At 41.3% G+C, this 13,201-nt stretch overlaps 1 protein-coding gene across 2 annotated transcripts in view; it reads left to right on the forward strand.

Annotated features, from left to right (window-relative positions):
* The window catches only part of THBS4 (thrombospondin 4), a 38,364-nt gene continuing 25,163 nt past the window's right edge, over positions 1 to 13,201 (forward strand). Inside the window, exons 1-2 of one of the 2 annotated variants that reach the window (XM_083403830.1) lie at positions 1 to 360; positions 6,818 to 7,021. In XM_083403830.1, coding sequence (XP_083259956.1) covers positions 267 to 360; positions 6,818 to 7,021 — 298 coding nt within the window. In that variant the 5' untranslated portion in view covers positions 1 to 266. The remainder of the gene's footprint in view (positions 361 to 6,817; positions 7,022 to 13,201) is intronic. The other variant, XM_083403831.1, reaches the window with a different exon arrangement.

Consider the following 13,201-nt stretch of genomic DNA (forward strand, 5'->3'; position numbering starts at 1 on the left):
GCCCCTCGCAGCCCGGGCTTAGGGTCTGCCTGCTCCCGCATTTAAACAGCTCCTGTCGGGGCTGCTGCAGTTCAGTGAGCCGGTGTCCGAGCAACAGGTAGGAGCCTCCAGTGCGCCGCGCGCCTCCATGCCTTTCTCCTAAAGAACACATCCCCGCGCGCATCCCTCTCTCTATCCGAGGCGAGCCTCGAGTGAACAGCAGCAGCAGCAGCTCTTCAGCCACAGGTTTTGGGCATCTATCTCCCTTCGTTGGACTGCTGGGCAGGATGAACAAGCGCAAAGCCGCCTTCCTCCTCTTGCAGATTGCCCTGCAGCTTTGCCCTGGCGGAGCCACTCACGCTCAGCCGCCCTCTCCTCAAGGTAAGAAGCAACAGTCCCAACTTGGAGGCGTCCAAAAAGGGGGGGGGGGGAGCCTCTCGTTTCCCTCGATGGAGCTGAACTTTACAGAAGGCAAGGATAGGGAATAGGTGGCCGAATAGGAGATTTGATAGGAAACATATGGCAGCAACTTGCAGCCTCTGGTGGGGTGCCCCACATCCATCTCTTGAGGCAAAAGAAAAGGAGCAGCTGGAGTTTAAGCAGACTTGACAAAAGAGGTTAGTTTTTAAAGCCACCTTTGTAATGGGTGATGGTAACTGCACTGTTATGAAACCGTAAGTTTAAGGAGTTCCTTTAGAACTGAATTTTTGATAAAGCAAAATCAGAACCACCGGATGCTTTTCTTTTGAAGGGATTTCTTTAGAACAAGGATAGTAAAGCCCATTAAAAAAAAAAAAAAGGTTTGATTCTTGTATAGGTGGAAACACATTCCACAGATTCTTGAGACTCTCAAACCTTCAAAAAGATCTGTAGGAGCACAAGGGGGTACTTTTATCTTGATTTACCTCTGCTCTTTTCCTACTCTGTTGCCTAGGAATGGAAACATCTGTTGCTTTAATATTTACAGTATGTAGGGTTCTAGCCTGTTTGAGTAGCAATGATGTGAATACAGAATCAGATATTATTTTTTTCATATATATATATATATATATATATATGCCGCTTTACCTTGTAAAGACAAAACAACAAATCAAATCAAAAATTGAACAAACTAGCAATGAAAAACAGTGCAGCACAAGCAAAACAACAACAAAAGTTGCAATAATAACAAACGGGGTCAACAAAAACAAACAAAAGCCTGACCAGGATCAAATAAATCAACTTCAATTTAGCTTAAATGCTACTTGAAAAAGCCAGGGTTATATGAAATCATGTATTTGTTGCATCGACACATCATAATAAACTATGTTCTTTGTAAGAGAAAGAAGCCTAGTTGAGCCATGAACTCTCATTCTTCACCCCCTCCTTCTCCTCTCCTGATGCAACTGCAAGGAGATCAGAATCTTGTGCTTCATATTTTGTTTCACCACAGTTAAGTCTTGTGCTGTAACCTTAAACTGTGGTTAATCTCAACTATTGTTTTGTTGATACAAGGTAGTTTTATAACTTAAGGTTTGAAATTAATTTGTTTCAGACAAATCGGCTAAGTCAGTTTGTCATATTCAGATAGCAAAACAAACTGCAGATAATCAAAAATGGAAGCGAAAGCTTCTGAACTCCTTGTGAAGAGTGTGTGTGTGTATGTATGTGCAAGCCAAATGCTCACCTGAATTCAGCCAAGTGCCTGAATTCAGCCAGAACCTGATCCTGGTGGGCTTCATTGGGGTGGCAATTCCACATAAAGTCAGCACCACACCTGTAAAATCCTTACTAAACATATTATGAACCTCATTCAGTAAGAGTATCTGCAGCCTCCAAACTATAGCTATCAGGATTCTTTGGGGTGTGTGCACTAATTTAAATGTGCTTCAGAAATTTGGTGTGTACACAGCCCTAAACATGCTAGTGATTAAATTCCATTAAACTTGGGATTTTATCTAGTGACAGAAGACAGCTTGATGCAGCAGAGGCTTCTTTTAGCAGAAAAGGTAAGGAATGTGATTTCTACATATTCACCCTCAACAGCTGCAGCTCTCATCTGTTCCCAATCTGCTCCCAGGGGTTGGGAGACTCACTGGAACAGTATAAGGAGCTACCAGGGAAGGGTGAATTAGTGAAAATAGTTTGCCTCCCCATTCCAGCGACAAAACCCCACTGTTGGGTCAAAGAGCCTTTAATAAGCAGAGAGACAGCCTTAGATACATCCAATGTAATTTACCTCTGATTAGGATGGTGTTCCTGAAGATATTTTAATATTGATTCCAGATGGGGATAATTATTCAGCTTTGAATTGGCATTCATTACTGTATATGATTTGATTTAAACAGTAGTGTCTCATACGTTGCTGTGTTGTTAATATTACAAGGACAACAGCATAGTACTGTTGTTGAAAATGGGGATGAACGGTTTTTGTAGCCGATACCTGTTTGCAGATCACATTTTTATGGTTTTGATTTTCCCATGTAGGCACAATGCACCGCTGGTGCTAATTACCTTTGCAGAAAGGGCATGTTTTTAAATTCAAGCTGTTTAGTGGGCTGTGTGATGATAGATTGTGAAGACACTAAAGAATCATTCGTTCGAGATTAATCAGTTAATCAACTGAACCACCTTGACTCCTTTCATGCATTACCCAAAGGCTGTAGGTATGAGTAAGAATGAAATCTAAAATAAATGGAATGCAATGGAAAAGAATCTCTTTCATGCTTCTCAAGCGGAATTATTTCAATGAGTAGAATGTTGAATATGTTGTGAAGATGCATGTAGGTTTCTTTTTTGAGCTGTATTATATCTATTAACCTAATGTATGCCTCCCTAGAACCATAGAGTTGGAAGGGACCCCAAGGGTCATCTAGTCCAACCCCCTGGATTGCAGGAACCTCAGATGAAGTATTCATGACAGATGGCTATCCAGCCTCTGCTAAAAACATCCAAGGAAGGAGAGGCTCTCATGGGAGCCTGCTGAACAGCTCTTATGGTCAGAAAGTTTTTCTGAATGTTTAGTCGGAATCTCCTTTCTTATAACTCGAAGCCATTGGTACGAGTCCTACCCTCCAGAGCAGGAGAAAACAAGCATGCTCCTCCCCCCACGTGACAGTTCTTAAAATATTTAAAGATGGCTATCATATCTCCTCTCAGTCTCCTCTTTTCCAGGCTAAACAGACCCAGCTCCTTCAAGCGCTCCTCATAAGGCTTAGTTTCCAGACCCTTTATCATCTTGGTTGCCCTTTGCACATTTTCGAGCTTGTCAGCATCCTTCTTAAATCATGGAGCCCAGAATTGGACACAGTATTCCAAGTGTGGTCTGACTAAGGCAGAATAGGTATTGGACCCCTGACTGTTAGGTCCAGTCACAGACGATTCTGGGGTTGCGGTGCTCATCTCGCTTTATTGGCCGAGGGTGCTGGCGTACAGCTTCCGGGTCATGTGGCCAGCATGACTAAGCCGCTTCTGGCGAACCAGAGCAGCGCACGGAAACACCATTTACCTTCCTGCCGGAGCGGTAACTATCTATCTACTTGCACTTTGACGTGCTTTTGAACTGCTAGGTTGGCAGGAGCAGGGACCAAGCAACGGGAGCTCACCCTGTTGTGGGGATTTGAACCGCCAACCTTCTGATCAGCAAGCCCTAGGCTCTGTGGTTTAGACTAAGGCAGAATAGAGTGGTACTATTACTTCCCTTGATGTAGTCTAGAATAGCATTAGCTTTTTTTGCTGCTGCATCACACTGTTGACTCACGTTAAGCTTAAATTTAAATTTAAGTACAGGCGGTTGCTAGTGAAACAAGATAATGAGACTGCAGTCCCTACATATCTGGGAGTAACCTCCCTTAATTAAACTCAATAGGATTTACTTCTGAGTAGATAGGTAGAGACCTGCACTGTTAATAGAGCAGAAACAGAAGGTGGAAACGGGACAGGAAAATGTTTAAAGACAAAGTACAAAGTTTAAAGGACTCGATTTTGAAGGCACTGGAATGACATAAACTGTCAGGAGCATTATTCCAAAGGAATCTGTACCTTTTATTTAACAAAAGCTCCTTAAAATCATAAAGAACCTTTGGAAAAATATGCTTTGTTAGAGAATAATGATCCAATGAAATGACATTATTTCATAAAGGGGTAATCCTACTATAGTGAAGCAGTGCAATCCTATACACGCCTACCCAGATGTTAGGCCCATTGAGTCTGCTGGGGCTTACTCCCATGTAAGTGAGTAAAGAGTTGCAGTTTGAGGTCCTTTGTTATTTTCCTTTGAAATCAATGAGCATTAAAAGTTGTGTGGGTTGTGCTTTTAAGTTTCCAATACATCATGGTCCCATCATAAACTACACTTGGAAAAGCTAGCCACCCCACACCTCTCCTATTTTGAGTTGGAGGCTCATCATTCTGGAAAAGTTTGAGAATCTGTTTCTAAAGCTACCAATCTGTGTCCAGGTGGCCGTTGGAGTGCACAAACAATTGGTTTAATTCACTCTGGGAAGTCATGCATTCTGTGTACACTTGCAGGCTAATAAGCTTTTGTAGATGTTCAGCCCTTCTGTGATAATTAACCTCTGTGAATGTCAGCAGTTAGTTCTTCAAATAAGCGCTGCTAAGTGTGTGGCTTCAGAAGACCCTTTACCCAAAGGAAATTTAACATGGCGTCCATTTAAATCCACTTAGTAAATTGGTTATCTGTAACAAGCTGCCAACTGATGGAAATAATTTTACCTCGTCAATTTTTCAGCCAGGTGTAGATATATGTTATATAATCCACACCACATGGCAGGATTATTACATTGTGGTAAATTAGCACTCTGCTATTGGATAAATCTAGGCAACAATTTACCATCTTCATAGGATTGAAACCAGAGGCCTGGTCTCACACATCCTGATGAAGATACAGCATAGTTAAGGAATAAGCACACTCTACCACACACATAAACATAGTGTGTGCAACAGGTGCTCTGTTTCAGGTATGAGGTATGACCGTCCAGATCCCTTGGGTTGAGAACAACCATCATCCCTAACCGTTCTGGCTGAGGCTGATGGGAGCTGGAGTCTAACAGCATCTGAAAAGCTACAGGTTCTCTACCCCTGGTCTAAATGGAAGCCAATGAAAGCTCAATTTGTATCAATTTTCTCCTGCTTTTGGAGAAGGAATCCCAGAAACCATTCAACAACGTGCAGACTTCCATGTGAACCGCTTGTATTTCATAATGTTATAATATGTGTGATGTAAGAGAGGGGAATGTGCAAGCTAGCAGCACAAAGACTTGCATAAATCTCCAAATAGTATCTAACCATTTGCTTGTATCCCAGGGCCCTTTGCCTCTTCTCAACTTTTCCTCTCTTTTCTCTCTAGTTGAATCAAAAAGCCAAGACCTAGTTTTTGCTTCTAAATGAGTGTGCTCTGCTGTTTTATCATTCTTTACAAATATCTGGCCTTTGTTCCCCACTGTCTCTTTATATAGCACTTTTAATAAGCAAATAGTTTTATAACCTTGTATATTCAGTGATCACTCACTTCAGCAAAATACCATCCGGCAGAACTGTGCTCTTTAGCTAAATCCAGAGTGTCTCCACCCAGAGCCAGAAATAAGTCCTGTCTGCTGGGAAAAATGTACCACCTACAGGGTAAGCTTGCAGGCAACAGTATCCACACTGTGGCTTATATACGAGTACAGTTTGGTCAGGGAGCTAGCACCATGTTAATTCCTGAAAAAACAAAGTTTAATTTGATTCTTGGCATCTATGAAGTCACATGAGTTTAATTCAAAGAACTGTATATCCAGAAGGAACACATTTTAATTTGACTACAATTAGTAAGGTCATTAGACTTAAACTTTTTTCCAGATCAGACTTGAAGCAATCTAACAAATAAATTATTGCAATCAATTAAGCAACAAGCATAAAATAAGCATAACCGCTTATGATGTATAAATGTTTCCCATCTTCCTGATGTACTTTTCACCAGGAGATTGGTGATATGTCTCTTAACACACTTTATTCTTTCAACACAGTTGGGTTAGTGAAGGGCGATTTTAAATAACACTAATAATCATTGGAAATTTATTTGTATCTGTAGCCACCTCCATCTCAAATACTCAGACCAAGAAAAAGAAAAAGCTTTCCTTTTAGCGAAACAGAATAAAATCTCACCTCTTTAAAAGCCAGCCCAAGGAGGAATTTCTTGTAAATTCTTCCAACTCTATGATTCTTCCGAAAGAACAGATGACTCTGATTTGTGGTGAGTCAGACCATAAATCTTTCTTATTTGGTACTACAGGTGAAACTGTCCACAGCTTCAAGGTGTTCCCAAACAGGCCACCTGAAAGATACTGTACTGTACTTGTAACAGAAGATGCCTGGGATTTAATCTGTGACCTTCCACAAGCAAGCCATGTGGTTACCACTCACTGAGCTATGACTCACACCAACTAAGGTGGCTTGAGGCAGTTTGAATCTGCAGCTGCAGAGCTCCATTTCTCTCATTGAACTAAATCAGCCCTTAAATGCTCAGCTTGGCATTTGGGCAAGGGGAAATGCAAAGTTGGGGGTGATACTGGTGGTGAAATGGAACTTCCTGGAGGAGGACATAGCTGTTTGGCCAGAAACTGAAACAGGAGCCTTTGTGGGTTTGTTTTTATTTATTTTTCATGGTACAGAAAATACATTTTGAGAAAACAATTGTTACAGAAGTTGTTACAACAACTTATCCTGATAAAATTACAGGCTTCTGTCATGCTACAGGTGCGTTCCTGTTGCAAAGACGAACTGCACCATTTTATTGAAGTCCCACTTGTATATTATTTATAATAATCAACTTAGTGAAATCCTTCTTATCTCTTTATAGTTTTTGATCTTCTTTCTACACCCAACCAGAGGCTAGTAAAAACCTTCTTGCAACAGACACTGGCCGATCCTACACTGAATGAAATTTACGTGCTGTCGACATTCAGACTGCAACCCAAAAGCACCGCTGTTGTATTTGGGCTATATTCCTCCACTGAAAACAGAAAATACTTTGAATTCACAGTTATGGGACGGGTGAATAAAGGTAAGTCCTACAAAAGTCGGGTGGGTGGGTGTGAAAGCAATGAATAGATGTGATTTTATTGGGCATATTCTCAAGAAGGTCTCTCACACAAATCTTCTACGATTAGCTTACATTTTTTGGTGAAGTTTTAATTCATTTAATTAATGTTTACTCCTGGAATTGTTTTTACCATCCTCTTAAACACCTCCTGAATTCTTCTTGATATCCTTCCTAAATTCTGGTGCTCAGAGTTTATTGCAGTATTGGAGTCTTATCAGTACTGAGACTAGGAATGAAAGCTAATGTAAATACAATTCCAACACTTTGCTACTGCTTTTTATTGCCTGCTTGCATACTCATTGCATTCCACGCTTCAGAGAAGTACGAGAATTAGCTTATGGCAACATCCTGTCTCTGTGTTCTTGTACAGCCTTGATTCCCCATGTTGGGAGTTGGGGGCTGGCATCTTTCTGCCAGCAAACTTCCCACTGGCAGTGATGAATGGTTCTCAAAGAACCAAGTCAAAGGTTTCTCTTTCTTCCTTTTTCCCCTTTGGGAAATCACTGTTTCAAATTACTGAGGAATTTGATAGATACACGCACATGCTGCATTCAGCATATGAAAGATGGGAACTTAATTTAGTTGATCCCGAAGTTTAGCTTTGACTGTGCAAGATAAACATTCCTGTTGCAAAGGCCTTATAAAATCAGCCACATGACAGAAAATGCTCTTGGCTGAGTGGAATGCGCTTGTTTAGAGCCGTAGCACTGACTTGTGTGGAACTCTGCCATGCTATGGTAAATTCATGAATGTACAGCATGAAAAACGTGTGGTGTTATCTACAAAGGGAGGAATGGTTGTGCAATTAGAATAAACCTACTAACTAAAATTGCATGCTAACCAATTACAGAAACGTTTAGTTAAATTGCCTTTAAATTGGGGCTGCAACTCGTTAGTGATTGGTTAGACTAACAGATTTAAAAACTTTTGATTGACTAAAAGGTGAGCCTTTTAAAATGCATTTGGTTGGGTCAAGTGCAGGTCTATACAAGTAAACCCCAATGAGTTAAATGAAACTTAATCCCAAGTAAGCATGCACAGGATTGCGGGCTTACATTGCAATCCTGCATATGTCTGCTCAGAGTGAGCCCCATTGTATCCAATGGGGCTTACTCCCAGGCGAGTGAGTGTAGGATTGCTGCCTAAATGGGTAGTCTGGGGTTGCTTCTAGAACCGATATTGTCATTTGAAGCCCAGGTGACCTCAGTAGCAAGAATGCCCATTTCCAATTCATTCACTACCCACAACTGCATCTGGACTGCAGTATTCCAGCCACAGTACTACATGCTCTCGTAACCTCATATGTAGCTCTACATGGGACTGCCCTTGAAGATGTTCCAGAAGTTGCAGCAGCTGCAGAATGTAGCTGCTAGATTAATAAATGCTACAACAAAATAGGATAATGTTACACAGATCCTTAAAGAGCTGCACAGGATCCTGATTTGCTACAAGGACTACGTCCGAAGTATAAATCCCTATATTTTAAGCCCAAATATTTGAAGGGGTGTCTCCCATTATCTGCTGTCCCATGCAATAAGGTCTGTAGGAGAGGCCCTGCTAGTGTTTCTATTGGTGAGCATGGTCCATTCTACAGTCAAACAATTCATGGCTTTCAATCTGTTGTGGCATCCTAGTTATGGAACTCACTTCCACTGAAGATATACCATATTTCCCCTACTCTATCCTTCCTATGTCAAGTGAAGACTCATTTGCTTCTCCAAGCTGTGGGGGACAGGAAGAGTATGTGAGGTAGTCTGACTTCTGTTGTAATTATATTCTACTGAAATTCCTTTTTCTGCTTTTAATTTTTATATCACCCTGGTAACCTTCAGATTGAAGGGTGGTTTAGAAATGTGATGATGATGATGATGATGATAATTGTTTGTTATAAATCAGCAAATAAAGAACATGTGTTTTGCTTTAGAACAAAATGTTAGTCATATAAAAATTAATGCAAATATAATCTGAGAGCTAATGAACTGAGCTTGAACCATGGGAGTACAGAGGCACTGGGTTGGTGATTCCCATGTCCAGAAGATTGTCCAGTTGCCTGTTCTCAACGGGGTTGCACTTACTCTGGAAAGACACATTCAGGGTTTGTGGGGGCCCCTGGATCCATCTTTGTTGCTGGAAGCACAGGTAGCCTCAGTTTCTAGGAGTGCCTTTTACCAGCTCTAGCTGTTACGTCAACTATGGTGATTCTTGGACAGAGATAGTCTGGCCATTATAATGCACCATTTGTGGCCCACCAAGCCAGGTGCAGCCCAGCAGTAAATTATAGAAATCTTCTAAATCTCTGAAAGTCAAAAATTATGCACTCTTGATGGATACTCTTGAAAACCTAGAACCAAATAAACATAAGTCTTAAAGGTCTCTGAAAGTCTTTGTGGGCTATGCAAGTCTCTGAAAGAAGCAATGGGTCAGATTCTTATCTGGTGAAAACAAGCTGTAAAGCTTTGTTTCATGACGTCCAACGCTGCCGAAGTGGTCCGTGAACAGTGATTCCGGATATACCCACTGTTTCGTGGAATTCTTCTTCAGCACAGCAGAAGGACACAGAAATGTTTCATAAACCCATCTATATGGTGAATGGAATTGTATAACAACAATTGCTATGGTTACTTACAGCAGTAATTTATGGCAGCTCAGCAGGGACATGACCATCTGAGTTGTGTGGTCTGACTGCCAATGCCTGTTGCCATTGTCAGGAGCAATATTTTAAAAATTCATGTTTGTTTGTTTTTAGTATGACAGAACAGTTTTATACCAATATATCTACATATGCACTCAAGGAACCCTTTAAAAAAATACAAGAGTTTGGTACCTTGTTTCCTCTGTGTGATGTTTTGCTATTCCAGAACATTCCTCTCCCTGCCATCTCTTTTCACTTGTTTCCCTTAGGATTGTAACATATTAAAGCAGAATCCGCTTGCAATCTGGCCTTCTTGGTTTCATAACTGCATTGTCCTTCATGATGATTTCACTCTCGCTCTCCTAAAAGAGAAGAAGAATTCTCTTAGAACATGGGTTTCCAAACTGGTTGTGGACCACCAGTGGTCCATCAGTTTCACTTTAACATTAATATTTATTTTAAATTGTATTTTATTGCTTCTTGTACTTCTGTTGTATTTTACTGTATTATAAAAAAGAAACTATAAGAATAAAGTTACAAATCATACAGCATATAGCACAGTGCATTGAAATTGCTACAACAGGTTGAAAAATCATTAAGTGGTCCACCAAAACCAGTAGCAATTTTCAAGTGGTCCTTCCTAGGGCAGGTGGGTGAGGAGCTTGGGAACCACTGCCTTAGAAGGCAGGCTAAAAGCTGCTTGTGATAAGGTTAATGTCATTGTCTCCATTGCCACATAACATCTAAAAGAAGTACAGTGGTACCTCGGGTTACAAACACTTCGGGTTACAGACTCCACTAACCCGGACGTAGTACCTCAGGTTAAGAACTTTACCTCAGGGTGAGAACAGAAATCACGCAACAGCATGGCGGCAGCGGGAGGCCTCATTAGCTAAAGTGGTACCTCAGGTTAAGAACGGACTTCTGGAATGAATAACCAGAGGTACCACTGTAGCTACAATTTAGGGATTAGGAATTTAGGGATTATTCTGCTTCCAGCCTTCACCACTACATTTGTACAAGTATAAACAATTGATGATGGTTCAGGGGTAATGCTTTAGTTCTGTTAATAAGGAACGAATAAATTCTTGGCTATTGCATTAAAGGCCTTCACTAAAATGCTGCTCTGCGATTCTGTGATTTATCAATTGACTACTGAATTTGTAATTTACTATTGCATTTAATGCATTAAAATATTAAAACTGCATCCTTTTCATTCTTCTCAAACCATAAGGACTTGTGTTTTTTTTAAAAAAGTGAAGAAATGAAAGCATTTTTTAACCAAGTCAGTAGTGTTCCAGAAGTGGACAGTGATCACAAAAACATATGCTAATCCATCAAAATATATGCTGCAGACTCCCCAGATACATCCATGTCTACTTTCCCCCCCTCTCCTGACCTTCTCACCTGGATATACACTCAGATAAAAGACTGCTCATCTTTTAAAAATAGCATTTTCTTTAAAAGTTGTATGTGCTCACTTAACAACAGCTCTTTGAAGCCTATTCAAATATCCAACAGGATTTCTGGTATCCTAAACTGAAGCTTTTTTTTACTGCCTTTCATAAGCAAAGCAACAGGGACTCTGGTTTTCTCCACAGTGAAAACGACTGAAGTCTTCACTGTCCATTGGCACCAATAAATTCAAACTTTTCCTGCAGTGGAAGGGTGCAGCAACACAGATGGTTTAAATATAATAATGTCTTTGGTCCTTCCTAGCAAGCATTTCCCCCTCTGCTCTCTCCAAAAAAAGTATTCCACCCCCTCAGATGAACCTTGATCTTCTATCCAGTCCAGCTGCCCTCCGGCAATCCTGTCTCGTGGCCATTGGCCAATTGTGAGCTCTTCCACCCCTTTCCTTTATCTATCTTTCTCTTATTCTCTGCTGGATTTATCTAGTCTTGCTCCAGATGCAGGATCTTTCTTATAGGGCTTGCCAGATTCAAAGCTGGCGAATGCTCACATACCTTGAAATCTGCAGTAGAGATTCCTTTTGTCTGTGGCATCCCAGGTCCTGACAAAACATGGCTGCACAGGAGATCACTGGTAGCTTTGTTCCTGGGGCAAATAATGCAAGGGGGAGGGTTTATTTTTACAAGGATTACAGTACACAGAGAAAGGGCTAAATCCCCCCCCCCCCTTATCATAGTCCTGTTTCTTCCCTCAGTTGCTTTTATTTTCGAAGGGGGGAAAAACCCAAGGCATGTTCAGTGTTCTTCTAATGTGGTTGCCACTTACATAGCAGCTTTTAGTGGATAAAATGCTCTGTGGTCTTAACTTTTGTACCTTTGCTTAACAAACCAGCAGGGCAGATCTAATCCATGAGATAGTGGGGCCAGTTCCTAAAAAGCAAACTGATATCTCACAAGTTACTTCTAGTTTGGTCCTTAGGGAGCAAAGATGCAGCTACATTAAAGGGCAAGAAATTATAAGTTGTTCAGTTACTGCATATAATTTAGCATGGGGAGAGGTACTTTCTGGAGTTTTCTTTCCAGATGTCTTTAGCCAACCCTGCTGCAGTCCTTACTATTTCTGCTTTAATAATATGAAACGGAATCTGAGAACCAGAAACTAATTCAGGGCCAGATACAAAACAGAACTGAGCTCCTACACCTTTGTGATTTATAGAAGATCATTTCTATATCACTTAATATATAGTGGTACCTCGGGTTAAGAACTTCGTTCTGGAGGTCCGTTCTTAACCTGAAACTGATCTTAACCTGAGGTACCACTTTTGCTAATGGGGCTTCCCGCTGCTGCCGTTCGATTTCTGTTCTCATCCTGAAGCAAAGTTCTTAACCTGAGGTACTATTTCTGGGTTAGCGGGGTCTGTAACCTGAATCGTCTGTAACCCAAGGAACCACTGTATAAGAATAGATCTAAATGGTTTTTTAACTTACTAGGAAACACAAAATTGCTTCTTTTAATCATTACCATCATTAAAATTTCTATCTTGCCCTTCCTCTCAAAGGACCCCAGGGTTGCAAACACTAAAGTGGTAAAAAGAGTACAATTAAAATGAAAACCCATTGATAAAATGTAAAAATACGCAATGAAACAAACAATTAAACAGCGACTAAAAGTACAGAAATGCCTGGAACTGTAGAGCTGGAAGGGACCATGAGGATAATCTAGTCCAACCCTCTGTTATGCAGAAATTTTTTGCCCGATGTTGTAGCATGCATAAAAGGACCAGTTTCATGGATCGGGCAAAGGCATGGGCAAAAGATGTCTTCAAAAGATGTCTCAAGCAGATGACTGATAGATAAAAGTTGTTTAGAAGAAGGAACCCTGTTGAAATTCCTTCTTCCACACCAGTGGCGTAGCGTGGGGGGTGCAGGGGGGGCCGGCCGCACCGGGCGCAACATCTGGGGGGGGGCGCGCTCGCACTCACAGCTCTCTGCCCCTACCTGGCTCACTCACTCTCTCTCACTGCAGTGCTGGCTGTGCGAATCCGATCCGAGCCGCCGGGTCACTGCCCACTGTGGAGGGGAGGGTGCCAGGCATAC

The sequence above is a fragment of the Podarcis tiliguerta genome, assembly GCF_965153285.1.
Source record: "Podarcis tiliguerta genome assembly, chromosome: 11".
NCBI lineage: Eukaryota > Metazoa > Chordata > Lepidosauria > Squamata > Lacertidae > Podarcis > Podarcis tiliguerta.